Here is a 25,516-nt window from a genome sequence, read left to right as displayed (position 1 = left end):
CAATTTTGTTCATCTGTGGATCTTGGCTGCCATTTGCTGCGTTATGTCAGTTGTTCGTTTCTAACAATTTTGTTTTATTTAATAATTGTATGCTCATAACCTAATAAAATTGCTAATTAAAACACTTTTAACATTTAATAATATACTGCAATAATTCCAGGAACAAAACTAACTATAATATAGTCGTTTAATCATGTGAGGATCGTTTATCATCATATTCCTGAAACAATGTTTATAACTGTTTCAGATTGGACAACAATAAAACAAATAGTTTACATTTAATTACTTCATCACACTTTACACTGCATTTTGTGAAAACTATTAAAAATATTTAAATAACTAATTTGACATGTGTCAGTAACAGTTAAAACTGCAAGGAGAAACTTGAAACAGAGATTTTCATAATAAAAAGAGTAAAAAACATAGTTTATTAAGTAATCAATTTGTTATTCCAGTATGAAGAGATGGGACCAAACTAATTTGCAAGCAATTTGTAAAACAATTTTTTGTTTGGAAGTTTAAATGTAAAATGAGCACAGTATGTCTTATTTGAGTGCTTCAGAAAATGTTGGGTAAGTTTTGAGTGTAACAAAAACTTTTTATAACTTAAGATACCTAATTAATGTAGATAATTAATCATTAAACCATAATTATAATGAAATTGCATATTAATTGATAAAATTGGCAAACTATCTTAACACTTCTATATCATTTTTTAAATTTTTATTAAATATCATTCGTAATAGGCATAATGTGTCCTGGCTTCAGTTTTAGTGGTATTCCACAAAACATATCAGATGCAAGCTGTGCTACACAATATAAAATGGCTGTTGAAGGTGTATCGGGATGTGGCGATGTCAACATGTTTATACATGACAATTCCGGTGATGAACAAACTTACATAACTCCATTTAATGACAATTTCTTTACTAAATTCAAAATAGATCCAAACGAGTTATACACGTTTCATGATACTGATGTTGTTGCTGGTGAGATCACCGTTAGTCATACAGAAGATGCATATATGCTGGATCATGATAAAATCAAGTTAGAGAATCCGAGTAAAGATTTAGAGGTACCAGTAAAATATACAAATGGTGATGTTAAAAAGGAAAAAGAAGAAATTGTCACAAACGGACATTACACACACATCTCCAAGCAGACTGCTACAGATATTAAGACTACAAATACCAAAGCATTGAAAACTAAACAGGTTAAAGAGCCAATACGTAGAGAGTCGACAACTTCAATTAATCAAGGAAGTGGCCCCTGTCAGATTGAAAATGCAACAGCTACAAGTAATAAAAACAGTATTAATAATGTTAATGTAAATGATAATACCATCTTGTTGTCAAAAACGTCTAGCAACGAAACTTTTTTAGATGTCTTCAAAAGAGAACAAGGATTGGTTGATAATAAAGTAGTCATTAATAGGGAATCTGTTGCTTCTGTCATTAAAGTACCTACAACACCACCCAAAAAAGCATCTGCAGGTTAGTGCTTCATTATAATTTAATATGATATTGCTAAAAATGAAAAGGAATCCCATTTGGAATTTTATGATAAATGGGCAGATGGGCACCTAGTATAAATTGTTAAAGTGATGACTGCCGATGTCTTTGTTGAAATATAAAGTCGTAGTCTCAAATGTATTTTAAAACTGCTTGCCTTCCAAAAAATTTGGATGCATTACCTTAAAGCAGAAATAGGTAGGATGGCGGTACCAATCTGTAAGAGACCTGTAAAACATAACACTTACGAAGGCATAAAAAATACATGATTCAATTTTTTAAATAGGAAAGACACATCAATCAAAACAGCGTAAAGGCCGAGGACCAGCTGTTCATGAAGCTTTGCAACGGATATCTATCCAAAACCGTGCTTTGCCTGTACCTTGTGGTACATGGCATGCTCCAGGAGAAATATTGTTTAGCTGTGGACCGCTGGACAGCAAACGTCCTGGGTTCAGGCAGGTTGACACGAGCAGTAGTGATGATGATAATATTCCTGATTATGGTAATACATGAAAAGTGTAATATAAATGAAAACATTTTTAGTCAAATAAAAGATACAATAAGTAAGGAGTAGTAAAATAAGTATAAATAAACAAACTATAAACAGAAAATTGTGAATATATTTAATTTATTTTTTTGCATTGCCATATTTTTAGAAAGCTTGTATGCAAAAATATTCTAAGAAATAAATTAACTTATTCATGTTACAAACTTTGAAATCTAAATTGGTAAAACGTAAATTTGTTCTATAATCAAATTTTCTTTGTGAAAAGTGGTGACTAATTGAATTTTTTTTGCAATATTAAATTAGTTGGACCATAGCTTAAAATATGCTTGCTTACATAGTGTCAGAACTTAAATATCATTGAAATATAAAATAATATTATTTACCTATTTCCACCATGAAGCAGTAATGCGTTTCGGTTCGAAGGGTGGGGTAGCCGTTGTAACTATACTGAGATCTTAGAACTTATATCTCGAGGTGGGTGGCGCATTTACGTTGTAGATGTCTATGGGTTCCAGTAACCACTTAACACCAGATGGGCTGTGAGCTCGTCCATCCATCTAAGCAATAAAAAAAAAAAAAAAAAGTCAAATTTTAACCACATTCAAATCAATCTAACTACATAAGTAAGAGTAAACCATCCATATTCATCTGTATACAGCAGGTATTCTGTGAAGTTTAAAATTATTATGATAAATTTGTATCCATATGTGCATACATAATGTTGATCATGCAAGTTAAAGGTCATTTGACATCAGAAGTATAACAAATATTCTGCAGATTGTTATGACACAGCTGAAGGTCAGTTTATTCGGGAGTTCATTATCAATGACTTTGAGGTCATTGACTTTAAACATTTATATCAAAATTGTAGGTGAAGTTGATTATTTTATAGATTATTTTTTATTTGAATTAGCTAATGGCTATTGTAGGCGAGATAAAAAAGAGAGTTAATTTAAAAAAAAAACCTTTGGGTCTTCTTTATTCAAGCGATTTTTTTTTGTTTTGTGGCTTAGTTACTTGTGTTTCATGTTGTGTATCATCATAATAACAATGCGAGTTTGTTCATTAATATTATAATATTTTTTCACATACATTAGCTGTTACAAAATATATTTTATTGTAAACTAACTGTAAATGAATTCTGTACTAAATATATTTTTATTGAAATTGTTAGTAAGATATTTTCTGAGTGTGCAAATATAAAAATAGGACAATTTATACAATGCAATTGAGTTTCAATGTAAATAACTATTTATTAATGGAAAATCACTGTTATATTTCAGAATCAGGCGGAGGTCCGGTCTGCGTTGAAGAAACAGCAGCAGAAAGTCGAAGTGCAAGGCTGGCGCTGCGTCGGGCTGCTTTACGGAGGCACGTTGTGAGAGCACATACAGGACTAAAACTAGCCAGAGACTACAGAGATGATAGAGCACTAGCAACATTAATCAAAGTAATTCTGTAATTGAAATGTTCACATAGAAGTAAGAGTATATTTTTGAAACTTTAAAACGTTACATCCCTATTTAGTGTTGAGTATCAAAGAAATAGCTTTTTTTAAATCCTAAACATAAATATATTTTGAGAGATGATTGTTTTTTTTAATGAGCTAAAAAAAAATACATGTCACATTACAAAAATACAATGATAGTAATAACCTTTACAGAAACAGCTGAACAAGCAAGGTCCTTCATATCACTTACCAACACATACAGTTAACCACCTGCTGGCCATGCGAGGTATGCCTGCAGTTCTAACATCGAATGAAAGAAGACGGCTAAGGTGTGTATATTGAACATTAATATTTATGCAGTCCCTATCTTAACTATTGATTATGATTCACTTTGAGAGTATGCATATTTCTCCCGCAAATCGGTTATGCGGCCAGATTCGAAGAGTTTTATAAATTGAAAAGGGGACGAATCCACAGATCATTTGTTTCGTATTCAAATCTGTAATGAATTCTCCACTCTTACACTTCCTTACGGATACATCAGATCCAACAACTGCTGAATTAGACGCCTTTAGCTCTAGCACTAGGAGCAGGCTCAGGGACTCCGGTAACCGTACTCGTCGAACTCGACAAAGAATTCGACGTACAACCTAAGCTAACCATCAGCCCGCTAACTTTCTCGCCGGATCTTCTCAGCGGGTCGCGATTCCAAACCGGTAGTAGATTCTGTGAAGCACTACTCTTGCTAGGGCTAGTATTAGGAGCCCGTGAGCTCACCTACCCGTCCGGTCGTAGCTGGAATAGCTCCCTTAAGCTACCAGCGAATAGGAAGGGGGGAAAAAGTAAATTGATTTACAGCTTTATATTAATATTCTAGTCAATGAGTAATGTCAATTCTCCACTACGGTGCTTATGACATGTCCGGGGACACGAAATTTCTAGACTAGAAACCATGCTTAGGTCAGCAGGCCGTGGCGGACACCCTGTGACCGCCAATAAGTTGGGTCCAGGGTGGCGCAACGGACATTTGACACCTCGGAAAATAATGACTAGTCATTGGTAGTTTTGCAATTACAGAGCATGCGACTCAGTGACGCACAATGCCGAATTATGCTGAAGCTTAATTGGAAAGTGAATTAGTTTTCAAATGCATCAGCAGAGTGCGCTAAGTTAGCACAGTTTTAATTAACATTGATTATTTCTAAGAAACTACGACGAAACGAAAGCCTTACAATTTTTTTCAACATTAAATCATATTACTAACGATAATATAAACAAAATTTTGATCAATGCCAATTTAAAGAAAAAACACTTGTCAATTTTCTGTCACTGAGTTGGTATCGATTGCGAGTATCACGCGAGAGCAGTACTTTTGAGAGTGCTCGATTGTGCGAAGCGTTGCTATAGTTGGAACATTCAACGTTGAGCATTATGCCGCATAATGCGCTCTTGTGCTGTAATTGGAAAACTACCATTAGTTTCCGTAAATCGCCAATTATTTTTGAGATACTTTTTGACAATATTTGCGAAAAAACACTTATATAATTTTTGAACTATTCTTGATATATTGGTGCGGCCCAAGGGGAAAGTATGCCGTGGACACATCATGGTCCGTCATAGTTTTCAATGTGTTAACGGTAAGCTTGGTCTTACCCGTTGGCATGTTTGACGTTGATGAGAATCAGTCATCTACTCTAATTCTCGTGATACAAGATACAACAGCGAATCCATTTGTCTATGGTCCCTGAGGGTAGCGCTAGAAAAATTCTAGAGTGAGCCTGAATACTAAGAACATAAGAAGCAATTGTTCGATTCAAACGTTCATCTAAAACTATAGTAATTAAAATCCGCTTCCGTCAGGAGCTAATTGAGAATGTAATTAATGTATGTCATTAGTCTAGCCAATGAGATATAATACAGTGCATTCGTAACAAAAACTAGTTTGTCTTGGTTTATTTTATGTGTAGCATATTAGATGAGTTTAAAATGTAATCAAAATTCTGGAGTTTCATTACAATCTGCTAGACTCCCCGACAGACATTATCTATGTTATTATTTCTTAAAAAATATATGATATCCGTATTAATACGAATCAAAAAATAATGACAAATCGTTCCAGCTGTTCCCAAATAATTACCAATGAACAGTGCTTAAATTTTATTCATATTGAATAAAATCCGCACACTTTACAACCATCAGCTCTGATATTGAGATTCAGTTGAAATTTACTTTTGATGCTCAGAAAATGATACAGTAATAATTGTATTTTAATATTCATTCCTTCATTTATTACTTACTTACCGTTCTCCGTTTGTTGAACCCTCATGCTGTGCTTGGATCAATTATTGCATGTGAAGTTTGTTCATTATTGTAACAATAATATTATATCTTCATTTATTATCGTATTGTTATATTTTCAATATATATATTACGAGTATACATTTCACGATAGTATCGCAGCTACGTTGAAAGAAAATATTTTCGTTTCATTGAAATCAGTCAAAACATTTATTTGTACACGACAAGGACGGGTCCAGCTTTGGCGCCAAGAGGGGGTCACATAGTCGTGGTCAAGTCAAGAACTTATAATTTAATTTTGATAACAATAGATACAAGTTAAAAGTAGGTATTTTATTAATGTACGTAAGTACTGTACTTAAAGATATTTATTCTTTATTGTACACTTGAAAAACTTAACACATAATAACTTGTACATATACACGTACATATTGCCATCTTCTCTTGAAGACATCCAGAGAAGTACTATCAGCTAGAGGTATGTCGAGGGGTATGACGCAAAACTCCGCAAAACTGAACCTGGAATCTGCTCGGGGGGGGGGGGGGGTGTCATCCCCCCCCTGGATCCGCCGTTAGTACACGATAATATAGTAGATGTATTAAAATACGATGTTATTTAGTTATTTTTCGATGCACACACGTATAAGCAAAGCCTCCTGTTGATACTGAAAAAAAAAACTGAATTCTCAACTGCAATCAAGACAAGAAACGTTGTGTGTACATTCCTTGAAAAATTGATACGCGCGGTGTCATCGTAAGTGTCAATGAACTTGCACAGCCGTCGCGGTGACTGGAACTTGAACATTGGATTTAAAAAACAGGATATTTATAATTGCGCATGACACATGTATTAATATAAATGACATAGTACAATTTTTCGTTAGGTATAAATCGAATTAAAGAGAACATTTCTCGAAAATAAACACGAGTGGCAGTAGTGGTAACATAATACATTAATGAAAACATATTTTTAATAATACGTACATGATCACACTTGAATGACAAGACAAACAAATATATTTTTACGCATATTAGCGCATGTTTTGTTTGCGGACTAAGGGGCTAGACCGGAAAAAGTAATAATGAAAAACGACCCCAAAAAGCGACAGTTTGCAGTGATTTTTGGGGCACTTTCCTGATGTCTAATGAGTTAAGGGGCACTTTCCGATCACCTAGGCAAGTGAAACTTTTTTCTATCGATTCAACTGGTCGTCAATTTTTAATATATTCAAAGAAATTTTATAAATTTATATTAAATAATAAGATAAGACAGTAATGTACCTATTTTCACGAATATTCCAGAAATCCATGATTAAAGCAATACCAACTTTGTTCGCATTTATTCAAATTTTATGATTGGTTTTTATTTTATACTGACTCTTTATTTATTATTTGATTACTACTTAATATACACACAAAAAAATGGAAAATGGAGCTCCATTCCAACCGGGTGGTCATATGACACCTCTTTCTTTTTTCAACCTGGTTATATTTAGTCAAAGTAATGAGACCACTGTACTGTTACCGTTCTTTTTACCTATTCGCTGGTAGCCTAAGAGGTTATTCCAGTAACGCGCGGACGGTTAGGTGAGCTCATAAACCTGAGAGAATTTGGCAACGCCAGCCCTAGCAAAGCAGCGTTTCACAGAATCTAACACCGAATCGGAATCGCGACGCACCGAGAAGATCCGGCGAGGGACTCGGTGGGCTTAATTTTACCATTTAATGCCATTAGACGGTGGTAGGGAACAATGTAAGCCCGCACGAATAAGTACCACCGTCTTGCCTGTTTCTGCAGTGAAGCAGGCCCGCGTTCCGATTTGATCAGCCGTTATACAACACAATTGAGATATCATTCTTATGCTCGAGGTGGCTGGCGGTAATCGCATTTCTTCGTGGAAGTATGGCAGTCATAATACATGTTCGTATACCTCACTTTATGAGATACTTGTAAAAAGTTTTTCATTGTTTAAATGTGTAAACGCGCTCCCAGTTCCATCTGTTGTGATGTGGTTACTAGATCCTAAGGACCTGAAGACATTAACGCCTCCGAACCCATCCGGCGAGAAACTCGGTATACTTTGTCTACGGATTGATCCTCTCGTCGAACTCGTCGATCACGACCAAGAGTGAGAGACGGTGGCCGGTGTTTGAGGGGCCTAAAAGCACGTATTGCAAGCAATACTGAAGACTGGGGACTGACAAGAATGCTTTTCAACCAAGCATGTCGCGGCTTTGCTTTTCGTCGTTGCCTGGGTCGTATAAAAGTCATCGTTCTTGATGCGTGTCCTAATTTTCAAGTTCATCGGACGTTTTTAAATTAGTGAAAGTTATGTTACGTTGATTATTTCCTTTACGTATATTGATAAATACAGGTCAAGACAATAAGAGCATCCATCACCATCAAACCACACAACGAATCATCGTGAATATAACTACCTCGAGGATTATTTAGAAATTTATTTAGAATCTCGCCTAACCTTTTAGTTTTCTGACATATTAACACATAAATATTTTCAATTATATATGATTATGGCCTTGACGACCTTGTATGTATCTGTGCCTATACAAAGAATTGACAATATCAAAATGTCAATGACAATTAGTGTTAATGTTATTTAAATACGTAGGTACAAAAGTGCATTGAGAATCTTTCCTTTAGTGTTCTCAATTAATTCATTCTGTAAAACATCACCAATAAAACAATTGTTTTGTTTTAATAATTTCGATATTGTGTTGATAAACATTGGGAGCATAGTAGGATTATCCCGCTATATCTCCAAAACCCAGTTGTCAAGCGCTTGCTAGATAGAATACAACCTATCTTCAAAATATCAAATTTGCCAATAGTTTTCACGTAAATTAACAGCTGAAATACGAACATATAGACATACAATAAAAAAACGAACCTAAGTTATCCAATCGCCAATGCAGCAAAGTTTTTTGTTACTGCCTGGAACTGCTGCTCATTCAGTGTTTCCAAGATCATTTTGCCAAGTATCCATTTGCCATCCATCCATTTGCCATCCAGCTCTGGAATGAACCATCCGGATGGGTGTTAAACGCGTTGCCTGGTCCAACGACACCTCCAAACCCACTCGCTCCTGGCGATGGCCGTATTAGAGAGGGCATGCACGCTCATGATTGCGTCGATGGTAGAACGGTCCCTCTCTGAACCCGTACTGCCCCTGGACAGATCGAGACCCGCACAGATGCAGACAGGGACGACTCGCTTCAATAACCTTTCCCCCTCGTCCAGCAAAAAAATGGAGCGTAAGCCTGCAGGGCGCCCCATTTCTCAGTAGGATGAGTCTGCCCGTCCTCCACTGCGCCGGAAACCGTCCCAACTCGAAGCAGGCATTTATGCAATAAAAAAAAAATTTATCCGATAATGACGAACCTTGGTATGCTTGTTGTTATCATTTCGGGGAAGGTTTGCTCTTATAGTGTCTTTAGCGCGTCCTTAACTGTCTCTAATATTTAGCGCGCGAGTAATTTCAAGAAATAAATATTTTATCGAACAACTTTCTATGGTCACATCGGAACGTAACCAAGCTTCACTACTTTAATATAAACAAAATATTCAATCAGTACAAGTGCTCTTTCACATATACTAAACACGCAATGAAACAACGGGCAAAGGTTAAATGGAACTGCGAAAAACGATAAGAAATCGTCAATAAAATACATTTTGAAAAGGATTATTTCGAATGTAAATTAATCATTACACAGTAATATATACCTAATAATTATTAATAGACAGTTTTGTTCTTACGTTAGTATTTTTATAGTTATTGCACTCGAAGGAGAAATCTTTGTTTCATTTACGTAAATCTGAGTTCGTTACGTGTCATTTAGATACTCGACGAGTGCGGGCGAATACGTACGGACACGAGTAATGGCTTAATTGTGTTTCTTCATTCGGCACTCGTTATGAATCATCGCACACAGTGTCTTTTTTATGACGAATGTAAGGATTATTCGTATTTACTCGTTACATCAGTTGGTTGGTGATAATGGTGCTGGCGATTCACCATTTGCGAAAAATCGGACGAATGAATTTTTCGAAAAAATAATAATTTTCTAATGCGTTTTCATAACCTATACTGAGACTTTAGAGCTCATATCTCAAGGTGAATGATGCATTTGCGTTGTACATGTCTATGGACTCCAGTAAGCACTTAACACCAGGTAGACTGTGAGCTCGTCCACCCACCTAAGCAATAAAAAAAAGAAAAGATTTACAAGGTCGTTGACATTGTAATTATAATTGACCCATAACTGTCATACTGACGACATTTTTTTGAATTAAATAAAGAATAAATTACAGAGAAAGCGGTTGGTCTGGTGGCGAGAGTGGTTCATGGGATGCCACGAAAGCTAAGTGCCTCGAAGAAAAATGCGAGGCGGAACCCTTGCCGTGCGGACGTTATTGTCTAGCGCACGTTACTTTGGCAGCGGAACAGCGCTTGTACGCGGCTTGTGCTGCGGTGTTCGCTGGAGGGGCCCGCTGCAGGCATCCGCTGCTTCCGCTGCACGAACACACGCCACTCTGCGCCGAACACGCTTGGAAACGGGTAAGCGTGAACTGTTATTCTCGAAATCAAATGATGTAATGAGGTTTAAACTTTTTAAGGTATAAAGACACATACGTACCCAATACAGGATTTAGGGTGCAAGAGAATGAGATAGGTAACTTTCAAAGTTTCTCTTCTGCGGCATATCTATTTGACACTTTATGTTTGAAGTGATAACTTCTTATGGGAGGGTAAACCGTTTCGTCACGTAACGTGTTACGGCGCCAGTCTGTCTGCCTTCCCTTTCTCTCGCGCATACGACAGTTCTACTCAGACGCACATATGTAACTGTTGGCTATTTGTATATTTATAAATATATTTAAATTTAGGTACCGATAATGTACATATTCAAGAATTGTAACTAAGAATAAAATAAATTTTGATAATCAATAACAGATTTTATTAATAAATAACCTTCCCTTGCATTATCGTACTAATTAATATACATAAAATATAAGTTATAACCTAAGCTTTTCTCAAATTAAACAATTTCAATATGAAATAGTCCAACTTAGTTAGATTCGTTTAAGTTATCACTTCTGTCGGGCGTCCAAAGACCCACACGTTTTTTTTTATATTCAGCTTTTTTGCAATTAGTGGGTAAATCATATTACGGTCCATCTTAGTACTCACCGGCTACTTGAGCCTGTGATCAACCTTAAGACCGCTACAGACCTTTATTTTACTGATACATTTAAATTTATTCATACTAGTAGTCCCTCAGTAGTCGATATTCGACTTTATTTAATTGATATTATGTTATTATATATTAAAGTATTAATATAACATTATTATGGTTTTATTGTCAAAGATTACTTCTAATCACAAATTTCGCCAAAACTACACTATAGGCAAATAATATTAAAGCCAAACAATATTAATCTATTCTCAATTTGACCACACACTCAACAATAAACAAAAGAATATACATATATGCGTGTGTGTTAAAGACATGGTAGTGTGTGTAATGTTGTATTTTATTGATTTAATGTATTTTTATGCGTATTTAAAAAAAAAACTATTAACACTCTGCACTCCTTCTCTATATTGTCTATAAGTGTGGGAAATTTCATACTGCTCCGTCCGCGCAATTTTCGTAAAAATGGGTACATATTTTTGGTTCACGTATCTATATATATAAAAATTAATTGCTGTTCGTTAGTCTCGCTAAAACTCGAGAACGGCTGGACCGATTTGGCTAATTTTGGTCTTAAATTATTTGTGGTAGTCCTGAAAAGGTTTAAAAGGTAGATAAATGTGAAAATGCTCGAAATTAAATAAATAAAAAAATTGTTTTAACTTTGATGTGTCCCCCTGTCGGATAGATTCCTTTTGTTTGTTTTAAGTTTATTTTATACAAAAGCTTAGATCTTTTATTTATCGATTGAGGCACTACGAAGTCTGCCGGGTCAGCTAGTGAGTAATATATATATATATAGATTTTGATTCTCATTTCTGTCACTCGCAGGATAACTACGATAAGTTATGTCGCGATACAAGACCGAAGAAGGTTGTGCGCGGTCGAGTGCTGCCGATGACGTCACGGGCTCCGAGACGAGTGAAACGCCGTCGTCGCGTGCCCCTCAAGAACAAACCCCCCGCACCACCGCCCTCAGCCGAACATTCTCTCTCAGGTATAAATAAAATTCGCGTTTTCATTAAACTACTATCTTTTTCTTCTTTTTTAAGTATGGCAACTAGCTTCTTGTCATTGTTGCCAGTTCAAATTTATAAAAAGTTTATTTTTTTTTAAATTTTTTATTTCTGTTATATGAAAAATGATATGTAGCGAAATTAGATGATGTTGTTTTATTTGAGACTGTAATTAATTGGGATGAAATTGAATGAAACGAGATGAGATGGGATGAAATAATGACTTAGAAAAATAGTTGTTACTGGCAAGTTAGTGGACTTTTTGGAAGATCCCGCGAAGCCACGTTCAGCGGCTTGGTTTCATATTCAAAGTTTGTGCACTTTCACCGATGCTAAACAAATAACTAAACCGCCGTGACGTTTAAAGCTAAAGAAATATTAAGTTCACAAAATAAAACAACTCGCACAACTTCGCTCCTCGCGTTTCCGCCAATAAGTTTATTACTATTTATTTTCATAGCGTAAGTATCCTGACGAGCGCATAGATATTTTCTTTTTCTATTTGTTAGTTCCTCTCAATAGGCAAAGAGATCATGCCCATAAAGCCAAGTTGAAACCAATAGATACTTATACGAAATTCTGTTCCTTGTAATTTAAGGTATCGTAATCTCGGTTATACTGGAATAACGCCAATCCTATACTTCATATCAAAACGCCTTATGTTATCGCGGCAGAGATGGACAGGAACCTATCAGTAACTGATGACGAGTTTGACACTTCATTTTCAGCGTTAGTCCCTAATGGAATGGTCTTTACTAATAATCCTAATTAAACTTATTTCAGAAATCAACGTTTATTCTAACTCATCAAATTACGATAGCTCCGAAGACACCACTATGGGCGCGCTGAGCGAGAATGAGTACATTGCTACAGCGAACAATTCAAATGAACTAGGTAAATGTCATTATTAGTATCGTTAAAAGAATATTTATTTGTTCCCGATACTATTCTTTCCCACAGCGTAACACCCAAACTTAGTTATTCGTACATAAGTTAATATAATATCAAGAAACATCTGTACAAAAAAGATCATTAAAATTATAATGACCGGTCAGCATACCATACGATTTGGGAATAAATTCCCCACATCAGGATATTCAATTATGATTATTACTTAAACATTTTCAAAATTAAATTGCATCCGTTCGGAACACATTTTGGTACTGATCGCGTCGAATAAGATTATTTTTCGTTTTGTTTAAATATGGGTTTACAATAATTATTTAAAGTTCATCACTTCAATTTACAAAATTAAATTAATCTTCTATGCCAATTCAATAATACTGGCAAGTTTTATAAGTTTTGATTGATTTTCCAAATCAATTTTTTTTTAAATTAAAATCAGTGAATACATTGTTGTATATAATTCATTACCTTACAGAAGTCGAAGTCGGCACGGTACCGTCTGACGTGTTGTTAGATCCAGCGGTGCTAAGTCAGATCCCTGACGAAGCATTCACGGAGTTTTTTAATCAAGGTATTTATTTACATACATAAAAATGACAATTATATCTTCTTCTTCTTGACTCCACCTTATCCCACTAGTTGGGGTCGGCACTGCGAATTTTTCTCTTCCATTCTCTTCTATCAGCCGTCATCTCAACACATGTTCATACCACGCTAACCGTCCGCTCTTTAATTTGTCAATCACCGGGTCTACTTTCACGTATAAAATGTCAATTATTTAAAATGAAAAAAAAAAACCACTGCTTCTTTTAACATTGTATTCTCTTTGTCTCTTCTAAAATAGTGATAATAGTTGGAGACACGACTCAAAGTTCGACTGCTGTAGATATATTAATGTAGTCCGTCAGAGAAAAAGACGTGGAAATTTCACGAGTCATAGAATAAAAGCAGTAAAAGTTCAAACTGTACGCCCGTGCTTATAACAAAAGAGAATAGAAGTGTATGAATGAATAGAAGAGAATAGAAGTGAATGAAAAATTTCATAGAAGGCGTAATTACGGAATTTATGAAATAGTCCTGGAAACTGTTTAGCGCGCTATCATTTATTTAAAGTTAAAAAAATAATTTCCTATTTTTTTAGCGGAAGGGTCGTCCTCGTTCGCGGAAAGTTCGGAGCTAGCAGCGGCGCTGGAAGCTGTACTCGACGAGAGAGTATTAGACGAGAGAGCGTTAGATTCAATCACCGACTGTGTTTTCACGCCCCAAACAGAAACGAAGGACAAAGTAAGTTACTCATATTAATAATAAAGAAATGCGACTTAGTCTCTTAGTGTTTACAGTCTCAATTTGGGTCATTTTACTATTGCTCAAGTTTTTATAAGCTAAATCAATAATTTTGCACACATTTAATTCGAAACAATCATGAGGTCATGCGTGTTAAAATTATGACGTCACAAATAAAACAAAACCCGTAATATATAAACGTATCATCATGATCTATTCGTTATGATTTCAACCATCACTTACTCGTTAATAGTTTAATAGTTATTAATGAATCAAATCTGACGGTATTTTGTCACAAAAAAAAAACTGAGTAGATTTTACGCAAACAAATAAAACTAAGGCTGGGATCAAATGGCTTGAGCACACCTGTGCCTAGGTCGTTGCACCACATATTGACTTTCTTGAGCACTATTTATTTTACACATGGCCATAAAATGGTAACACGGGGATTTGCATCCAGACTCAATCCTGTGACATGAGTGAAAAGAATATATGTATTTCATATTTTAAAATATAGTATTCTGTTTTCGAGATAGAGAATGCATTAAGAAGAGCTTTTTTTTAATTAATTTGCTTATCTCTTCTGATAAAATTTGTTAAGGAAGAGTTTTTTTTTAATTAATTTGCTTATCTCGTCTGATAAAATTTAATTACATTATGTACCGCATTACAATGTACAATGATTTATCGGTAAAAGATAATACAATAAAACGAAAAATAAATAAATCGTAACATATTTATTTTTATTGCCAAAAATTCTAAGAGGAACGCGTCTTATTTAATGGATTTTCTTGTATGATAAAATTGATTGGATTTTCTAAATTATAGATATTAAAATTAATTAAATAAAATTGCATATTGAGTGTATTCCAGCTAAAACACGGATATAGTGAAACAGGATATGGCAGGATGAAAAAAAATTGTTTTTTGTAGTCTGATGTCAGTCAACATTCTATAGGAGGTTTCCTTTCCAGATACAAGTACCGTCTTCGATGCCGTCGAGCGCACCGTCATAACATAATAAATTTCTTTTAAGTTATCTTATTAAATGACTCATGTACTCTTAACATTTAGGAACAAATTCGTATAACATAGGACTACGTTGAGTTGAAATTGTCGAAAAATATTTTTCTTCGTGCTTTAATTTTTTTATGTAATTTGTACGTAAGTAGAGATTGTGTAACGCGACGGTTTGGTGTGGGTTCGAACTAAACGTCTAACATCACAGAAACAAAATATCGATAGCCGTGTTGGCCATTTTTGTTGTATTTTCTGTATAATCGTTTTTCCATTAGAATTTTTGAAGCAAAGCAAAAATGAGCTATGAGTTATATGTATATGTGCTTGACGCGTTGCATAAGGAAAATAACTAATATCGGTACATACCTATTTTAGTTGGAAGTAAAAGTGCGTATGCTTACTCTATTCGTTTTGTTAGACGTTCGTTCATTAAAATGATGTTTGGGTGTTAAAAAGTAGGTAATGTAGGTTGAACAAACATATATATATAAATACATATAAATACTATATACATATTTATTTTTTAAATATAATACTTCATTCGAAAAAGCAATAACAACACGCTTAATATGTGTATATTAAATAAATAAAAATACATCAGTACTATATAATATGTTATACTGTGATGAATAGTTGCACCGATTTTTTTAAATATTTTAAACTTTCTGCCCTATTGTTGTATCGATTAGAAATTATTGAACATGATGATTGCTTTAATTCTAATCGTTTTTGAACGGGTAATATACTTTTATCGATAGAATTCAGATGACATCGCTAACTAATCTACAATCAAACATGTGTTAAGAGAAATCATAACTATTATTGAGTCATTTTAGTAACATTTGACGTCTGTCAGTTTTATCTTCTTAGTGAGGTGACCTACTTAAAAACATTGATTAAAGTGAATGAATCGATACAGACTTGAAACATATGTGAATTTTAAAAATCTTCAGGTGAATTCCTGTCCCATTATTATTTTTTCTTTCGTAAATTTCAAGAGAAAAATAAGAAAAGTACATAATTTAACAAAAATATTGCATTTATTCAGTTCAATTATCAGAACTGTTATTAATATTGTCATCTTCATCACAGCACTCAGAGATATTATTAATTTATTTTCAATAATATTGTCTATTCTCACATCTCGTTCACAATCCTGTAAAATTATTTTCTTTGTTTTCTCTACGAATTTGGTTATTGATTTGTGGTGATATTTCTTCACAAGTAATCATTGCATTCGATTCTACTTATCAGCTTTCGATTTTTAGAGCAACATCCCTAGCGTTAAAAAAGAAAAATTGTTAACTAACGCAGCATCGTAACAACGTTCAGTTTTTTAGATCAGAAATTGTTTATTATGTTTAGAATGGTTTATTAGTAAAATTACTCGTATCGGTCATTACAATTAGATATATAATAGTAATTGAAAAAAGTGTGCAGTTCTAACATAAAAAATAAAAAAAATTATTTTGCCCGCCGTTACAAGGCTACGTTGTTGAGTTTTGATGAATTGTCAAATGTTACCTATTAAAATGACCTATGAGTAAAACACATGTTTTTCTGCTCAAAATAGTGCAAGCGATCATCATGTCCAATAACTTGAAATATCGATAATATATACATACATTAGATACTCATATCGATAAATTGCAAATGATACTTTCAGAAATATATTCTAATTAATGCTCGATGAATACGATAAAATAAATGTTGCATTTTGAATTCTTTACATGTTTTTCATATACATATGTATGATTGTTAAAAATCACTTGTATAACTCAGAAACACCAATAAAATATGTAATAGTATTAAGTACATATTTTCAATCGACCAAGTTCCATAGATAAGCAATAAATAGTATAGACATCAGCCAAATATAGCTATTCTTTTTATTAAGTGAAGTTTTTGGGTTTTCTTCAATTGAATGAATTAATTGAAGCTGTATTCATTTCAAAACTTGGAACTTGTACTAAAATGAATGAATGAAGTTGCCTAATGCCTCATATTTGTTCTTTAAAGCGTCAATTCTAAATTATCGATAAAAATATATATATCGGAAACTAGTTTCGGATCAGCGAAAATCCAAAAACTTCACGAATGTTTACAAAAACGTTGTTAACGGATATTAGTATAATGTAAACTAGAGGAATTGTTGAATACTATATATTATGTATAGTCGAGCATCGCGAGTCACCTAATAATGAATGGATCCATACGAGACGAGAAAATGAACGCGTGTTTTATTTGTGTACTTTAGTAATGTATGCACGAACGGTTTTAGAATTATCTTTGGGTGTGTATGCAACTGTTTCATCAGTTTTCGTCTGCAGGGTATGGTCTTCCCCGTTTGTGCCACCTGACTCGTTGTGTAGCTGTTTTAAAAATACGCTATAATAATAAATCAATGATGCTTTTCATGATGTGTTGGTAGTATCTGTGGTAAGGAAATTCGTGAAGCAGATTTCGGAAATTCTTGTGAGTGTTCTATTTATGAGGCCATCAGCGTAAATGTGGCCTAACCCACAATGTTTTTTATATTCAAGCTTATATGACGTATATTGGAGTTTATTAAAAATATAATAAATTTTGATGCATATCCGGCCTATCCACAATTTCACCCATAGACAACAGATAGCTTTATAAACATAATTTTTGCGCGTATTGTTTTTTTTTGCCTACTCAAATTCAAATTCATGAAAATTCAAACCTAATTGCCTTCATACTAACTGTGGTAAGCTTAGGCCACTTTTACGCTGACGGCCTCATATATTCTCGCGTCTAAAATATCGTTCGATAAGTTTAGTTAATATTAAGAAGGGGATAGTTAAATTTTCGATAAAAACTGTTTAAACTATGAAAACATATTCGTCGAATTTTAAATAATTATAATCTTTTAGATTCAGTCAGTCTGTCGCGTCGCGTCTACTTTGATTCTCCTAATTTATGGCAACGTCAACATTAAACAGTTGCAACACTGAAATATTTAATGGGGTTGCGGGATTTTTATAAATGTTTTCTGAAGTCGTAAAAAAAAAACACTCACTTCCAATACTTTCGTAGGGAGCAGTCATCAAGGTTAATGTAACGTATATAATTCTTTTACGTATTAAATAATTTGTATTTACCATAAAACGAACAGAGTACCAAATAAATGATAATATTTTTGTATGTTCCTAAATAATAAGAAATTTGAATGTGATTTGATTTGTGGTTGCGATTTAAAAGAAAAAAGTATTGAATTGGTATTTTTTTAATTTAATTTATGTACTAAAAATATGTTTGGAAAAAAAAAACTCGTCATATTAACAATTTTATTATAATTCCTAGTTTTGTAATTAAAGTTCCCAACTCTACACTGGAGTGTCCGTGACCGATTGAATGCCGTATCTTATTCATCACCTTTTCACAAAATCATATCGAAGGGTGAAAGAATATTTTGTTTAAGCGAAAATTTTGCAGCTCTACATAAGAGCTTAAAGGGTTTAAAATATAGAAAAAAAAATCATATAAAAAAAACTTCTTCAGCTATTTCAATGGGGTAAACATAATTGAATATGCAATTTCGAAAAGGGCACATCTCTGAAAATGTAAAATGTTCTGGAAATGAAAAAAACTGATTATTTTCTAAAGTAGTGTAAAATTTAAAATATTAACTTTTGAGATATATTTTAGTGTTAATTGGCAATTGAAAATTACTGGAATTATTATAAAATGGGTGTAGGTAAGCCTCAAAACTACATGTATATGAAAAAAACGTATTTGACAAAATATGCGACATGTGCCCTTTTCGAAATTGCATATTCAATTGAAGTTCAAATAATGACATCGAATTGTTAATACGAAATAAAACGCACCTTTAATTAATTACAAAGAAAGATATTGTGTATTAAGGGAAACGTCGCTTAAACCAAATAGCGTTTCACCCTCGATATACGTTTATAATGGAATTCAACTGTACGTATGACGCTGATTTCTAGAAGATTTCTTCTTTTTTTGATGAAATATTTAGAACAATGTCACTTTGCCCGACTGTGAAAAGCTTGAATCGTTTTTTTTAAATGTAAGGGGATTTATAAGTTAACAAACTGTGTAAGTAACTACAGTGTCTAAATTAATAAATTTTTAGTCTGGGTCTGTATTACAATCGTCAATTCTAATATTCTAAAAGTAGTCATTAACTTAACGATGTCCTCAAAGAAGCCCCCGGTCACCGTCTTCGTCGATCCGGTCACCGTCCTCGTCGAACCCGTCGCTTGCGACGAAGGGCTCGACGAGCGAACTAACCCATAGACACAGCCCACTGAGTTTCTCGCCGGATCTTCTCAGTGGGTCGCGTTTCCGATCCGGTGGTAGATTCTGCGAAGCACTGCTCTTGCTAGGGTCAGTGTTAGCAACTCTCCGGTTGAGCCCCGCGAGCTCACCTACAAACGTTAGGGTGAAGCTGAAATAGCCTCTCAAGGCTATCAGCATAGGTAGAAAAAAAAAAAAAAAAGCTGAAGTTCGCATCAATGTTTTAGCCACAACATTTTTCGTTCTAATTTATTTGCTAAGCGTGTTCGGTTCTTTGAATGACAGTACCTAAATATATTAACAGTGAATATAACTGAAAATGGGTGCTCGCCATTTTTCGTAGTTGTTGTTAAAAACTTGGTTTGATTGTTAATTCTCAAGCCTCCTCGTTATTTCAATGTGATAAAATAATGATATCGACTACATATTTTTTAAAGTCTAATCGGTAAAGTTTTAAAACAATTCTATTAAAATAGGACCAGCACTGCTTGAATAATGTTACAAACAAAAATATTTTAAAAACACTCTTGTTTTTTACAAATATGTTCATGCTAACTTGAACTTAGCTAAATACATAGTCTACAATCTTTTTCTCACCCTTTCGAGCATTTTCTCCCTTTTCTCTTCGTTTTGCTGACGTCTTTTTTTTCTAGCATCAATCGAAGTGGTAGATTTGATGTTGCCCATAATTTTTTTTCGTAACAGAACTTTCTGTCTTCTCTGAAACATTTCAATAAAAAACAATAGATAGATGCACTACGAAATAATTATCAAAATTTTCAAGTGATTTACTTTTCGAAAATAAGTTCAAAAAGAGATTGTCTGAACAGGAATAGATATGAATCGTCGCATGTTAACTCGTTGAGTCTACCAACAAGTCCCCAATCATCAGGTATCCCATGCTTGATGTTGGGGAACCGAAAAGTGCTTAGAGGTTTATAGTTAGCAGATAGCATAACGTGAATGACGTGATCACTGTCCACTTATGCAGATTCTGGTTTAAATTGGCACAAATTTCACTTCAAAGGCTTCCTGCAGAATTTATTTAATTTTTTTTTGCGTCATTGATGCTATGGTATTTCGACTACTACACGATGTTACTTCTTCAACCTCGAAGTGCATCTGTTAATTCCGGGACTCCGGGATTTACAAATCAACATAGTCGCATCACTACATACGAGTACACATCGTCTTTTATGTTAGAAGGCGACGACTTCTTGTTATTCTTTTCTGTTAGAAGGCGACGTCTTCTTGTTATTCTTTTCTGTTAGAAGGCGACGACTTGTTATTTTAGCCATGCAATTTTATTTATGTTTAAGTATTGTGTATGTATTAAAGTTTCTGTTTTGGAAGCAGTTGTCTCACACCTAGTGAATTGCTGAAGATTCCCGAATGCTTCCCCGTAGAGCTTTCCGAGTTTCTCGAGACCTCTGTGAACTTTGATCCCCCGGTAAAAAAAAAATCGCCTTCGTCCCATTCGTTAAGCGCCATTTTTATTTAATACCTATAGATTTTGTAGTACTGTGTTTATTTTGTTTTGTCACTGCTAACCAATGTTGCAAATTTGAAAGACTAAAAGTATAATAGTAGAAAAATCTCATCAATTTCTTCACGTTATTTTTTTCGGTCGATTATGTTAAAATACGAAATAGTCAGACGTTAATAAAAGTTTGATTGCCGATTGTAACGCAGACTCTTTTGGGGATTCAGATACGATAAGGGCTATTTGGGCGATATTTCTGTCGCGAAAAAATACCTTGGAAACCATCGTATGTTACTTAATAAGTCTTTCAGTGTGTACCAGTATAAGCTCATTGCTTTTGCTTATCTAAGATTGGAGCAAATCGTTTGCTATCCGCCGACATCTATGTGCTTAGTGCGAGTTTTTTAACGTTCTCGTTAGCGTAAAAGTTAACCCAATTTTGTATGCAGTTGGAACAACGCCCCTAGCGGCAAACGTTGGCAAACGATCCCATTCCATACAAATATAAGCTGACTTTAACGCTATCGAGAACTTTAAAAAACTCGCACTAAGCACACTAATCGGAAGCTTTAACTGTTCGTTCGATTTAGGGACGATAATTTTCTGCGGTTGCGTCATTTAAGGCTTCCGGTGGTGGTGAGAACAGGATAGAGGAAAATGGAAATTCACGTTTATGAATTCAAATTTCGTGACAAGAAAATCGCCCGTACAGTATACAGGTCACACACTTATACGTTAGTGCACATGGTCGCTGTCATAATTGATATATACCGCATTGCATAAACACAATTAAAAGCGCTTTTACGATTCAATCTCGCGTCACGAAAACCGTAAAGTATTTTAAAAGTCGGAAAATAAGCTAATGACAAAAAAAAGTAAAAGTCGTTTTAATGTTGTCTACGACCTGTGTACGCGTAAATACGCGGGATAAGGCTTCATCGCATTTAACTCAAATGAACACATAATGCCCTCAAAGAAGATTTTAACTGGAGTTTCCATTTTATAAGTTACTGTGTGTTAAATTAATATAATATTTGAAGTGTAATTTTAACTAAATCGTTCCTTTTATCACATTTAGATCCTAATAACTAAATTTTACGCCAGTGTGCGTGTGTAGGGTATTTTTGATTTTTAAGTGTCTTATCTGTATCCGGATAGTGACATCGTTCGATTCATTATTTGCCGATTGAATACATAATTGAAGACATGAATGGATGGAGGGATTAATTTAATTTTTAAGATTTTTGATTTTTAATATTGAATGAAGCTGTTCAATGTGCCTATAAACCATATTAGACCTTAAAACTCCGAGATTGAAGGCTATTTTTAGAAATTGCATTTGCCCTTTTTTTTCAAATTTAACAAATCCTCTTCATCCACTCATGTCCTCAATTGTTATATCAATATGTTTAAAAAAAAACACTTTTTAGTGATTTAGAAAATTTAAGAGATTTAAAAAAATTGATTTTGCAGAAATGTTTTCAATAATTCACTCGTACACGTTTAGTTTTTATTGAATATCGGATACGCTTATTCTTAATGGAAGCGGTACCTGCACTTTTTTTTTTTGTAATATTTTATACAAACAACAATAGTTTTAATCGTCTTGTATTTTAGAGTTATAATATTTAACAAACAAACAAAAAAATAATAATGTATCTTTTACATTTAGAAACAATTCGAATTGACTGCTCTTAGATTAACTTAATTTAAGTAAGCACTTGATATTTTTTAAGTTTTTACTTGGTAGTTTGATGATTGAGCGTTTCGAAATATAGCCTAACATGTGATAAGTACGTTGATAGGGTTAATTTTAAGGTTTAATTAGTTGCATTATACATTTATTATTACGTGTTGAGTTTCACTCTCAACCGAATAGGTTTTGATGTTTTGCATATTTGAGTGCATTAGCGAAAAATTTATTAGGGAATCAGAAACAAAAAAACAAAAAAAATTGTTGCGTCACCATACAACGTGTTCGCCTTAAATCTACAAAGTCAAAGTTTTAATATTAGTTTAATGTCATATATAATTCTGTGAAGAGAAACAAAATCTACTAAACTGCCTGTCTCAAAATCGGTAAAAGCGTCTTGTTTGTTCAAATAATAATTAATCTTCCGAACGGTTTTTTTAGGAAATTATAATTCTCTCTTCTTTTTTTTTAAATAATTATTAAACGCCGTAGTGTTCATGTATTTGTCTGTAAGGACTTTGGAAGTCTTAAGAAATTGTTAAAATGCGTGATTGTGAAACGTGTTAGAATGGTTATAGTAGAATTGGTGTTTTAGTACCTTCTAATACGCGAATCGTGGTGATGATAATTGTAATTTAAAAAAAAAATTATCGTACCGATTCACAATTATCGGTTTACCGTTTTTTTTCAAATTGAAACGTGCGACTGAATGATTTTATTGAAAGGTGTAGTCGTTAATTATTGAGCATTTAATTTCGTATCGTTCAGTGAAATCGGTGAACCGATATTTGCGATCGTGACTATTCGATGAATAAGTGAAACCGCTACCTCTTTAAATGCCTGAAATTGTTCACAGTTTATTGTCCATTGCGTGTAACGAGATGATGCTAAAAAAAAGTGAAATAAATTCGAAAACTTTGACTCGTGTGTTGTTTTTATTTTAATTATTTAAGTAAAACAATAAATAATTATATTAGACTAGCTGACCCGGCAGACTTCGTAGTGCTTCAATCGATAAAAAAAAGACCTAAACTTTTGTATAAAATAAATTTAAAAAAAAACAAAAGGAATCCGTCCGTCCGGAAAATTGTTATTTTTATTTAATTTCAAGCATTTTCATATTTATCAACCTTTTAAACCTTCTCTGGACTTCCACAAATAATTCAAGACCAAAATTAGCCAAATCGGTCCAGCCGTTCTCGAGTTTTAGCGAGACTAACGAACAGCAATTCATTTTTATATAATATAAAGATTAAAGATTAATAAAGGAGGGTAATGGACATCTTCCATGACTGAAAAAAATCAATACAACACACTTAAATAAGTAAGGCGCGAACACATCTTCCATTCACCGTTCCTAAATAGTGCGTTAAGATTTTAAGGGTGGAATAGACGCTATTTAATACATAATTGAGATTTTGACCACATGTCTTAACGTAGGACATAATAGAGATTTTGACCACGTCTCAAGGTACGGGCATTCGTATTGTGATTTCTTCGGAATTCGGTAAGATCGTTTACCTGTGTTACCGTGTAACTAATATAGATCTACTATATGTTGAAATACAAACGAAACTACGTTTAAAATTAATGATTCTCTCATTACCCTGTAAATAAACTCATTAGAGTATAGTAAGCGGCACGTAAGTTGGCAAGGTTTTGGTGTAGTGGGGGTAATGTCGCGCATAGTGCACATTGCAACAAAAAAATTGTCACTTTTATTGCCCGCATATAATTTAATTTAATTTTATTAATTTTTTTATTTGCCGTAATTTATTTTTAAGCCTGTGTGTTTAGAAGAAAGTTAAAGAAAAGAGATGAATTCGTTAAGTGTATTAGGTGTTATAAATATAATACAATTAAAAGTTAAGAAGTTTATTTTAAAAAATATACTTCATATTAAAAATTATGTGTCACCGTCGTCACTATCATTTTCTAATAGTGCTACCCCTTTGATTAAATTTATGGTAGCACCTGAGCTGGTGAAAGGAGTTGGCTCCTCATCGTCGACATAACGAAGAGTCGCTGTCGTCACTGGCGTAAATAATAAAACGCTCAGTGACTGAATCGACTATATGGTCATTGGTATTTGGTCCTGGCATTGCAAACAAACTTAATACAATAAAACTCGTAACAAAAACTAAATTTAAAACAATAATAACAACTTTTAACCAAAACTCAATATAAACAAAGGGTTCCTACAACTTTAGTAGGCGCATGTGTAACCGGGAGCGAACAGAACGTGGACGCGGTGCGGGAGGGGAGGGTCGACTGACTCACCAATCGCGCGCTCGGAACGGTGCTACGTCTTTCCCCGCGTCCCGCTTGACAACCAAAGAGACCTAAAAAACAACTTCTGCGCATCTAGCGACTCTTGCCAAGTTACGTGCCGGGGACTATACTGAGTGTAATTGCCTTGTCGTTTCGACTGAAATTGAGAGATAGATCGTAATAAAGCTCTTACAATTACGTAATGGATGGTATGAGTGCTTTAGGAAACTTTCATCAAAAACTCATATCAAGTTGACAATTTACAAGCAGAAGGGCTGCAAGCTTCTACCGTTAACGATATTAGCGTGTAGCTATATAGCATAGGTATGTTGGCAACCAGGTTTTTTTCTACCTATTCTAGTGACATCGATGGGTCATGCTAGATTCACAGAACGAATAGGTGAGGGGCTCTAACCTGGTGACGTTGCTCACACTAACCCTAGCAAGAGCTTCGCAGAATCTACCGCCGGATCGCAGAAGCGACCCACTGAGAAGATCCAGCGAGAAACTCAGTGGGCTGTGTCTGTTGACTAATTTACTCGCCGAACCCTTCGTCACAAGCGACGGGT

General features: G+C 34.1%; 1 protein-coding gene and 1 long non-coding RNA gene across 4 annotated transcripts; one reads left to right on the top strand and one right to left on the bottom strand.

Moving 5' to 3' along the window:
* Positions 1-7: 7 nt before the first annotated feature.
* On the top strand, positions 8-23,597 carry LOC101744487 (uncharacterized). Of its 3 annotated transcripts, XM_062676151.1 has the most exons (13): positions 8-195; positions 456-572; positions 769-1,298; positions 1,383-1,493; positions 1,798-2,016; positions 3,306-3,472; positions 3,686-3,801; positions 10,101-10,347; positions 11,816-11,981; positions 12,784-12,894; positions 13,382-13,477; positions 14,048-14,190; positions 15,165-23,597. In XM_062676151.1, the coding sequence occupies exons 2-13, from the start codon at positions 541-543 to the stop codon at positions 15,204-15,206; spliced, it is 1,980 nt and encodes a 659-aa protein (XP_062532135.1). In that variant the 5' UTR covers positions 8-195; positions 456-540; the 3' UTR covers positions 15,207-23,597. The 3 variants fall into 3 exon arrangements, with proteins under 3 accessions (XP_062532135.1, XP_012545226.2, XP_062532134.1); XM_012689772.4 differs by having other exon boundaries at positions 769-1,493; XM_062676150.1 differs by lacking the exon at positions 8-195 and having other exon boundaries at positions 463-572; positions 747-1,493.
* Positions 3,080-9,752, bottom strand: LOC134201411 (uncharacterized). Its single transcript, XR_009976688.1, has 2 exons — positions 9,171-9,752; positions 3,080-8,803 (listed from the first exon to the last, which is right to left on the bottom strand). It is a non-coding gene; the product is annotated as an uncharacterized LOC134201411 (long non-coding RNA).
* Positions 23,598-25,516: the final 1,919 nt, after the last annotated feature.

Source organism: Bombyx mori, chromosome 25 (genome assembly GCF_030269925.1).
Source record: "Bombyx mori chromosome 25, ASM3026992v2".
NCBI lineage: Eukaryota > Metazoa > Arthropoda > Insecta > Lepidoptera > Bombycidae > Bombyx > Bombyx mori.
This window is presented reverse-complemented; position numbering and strand designations above follow the sequence as displayed.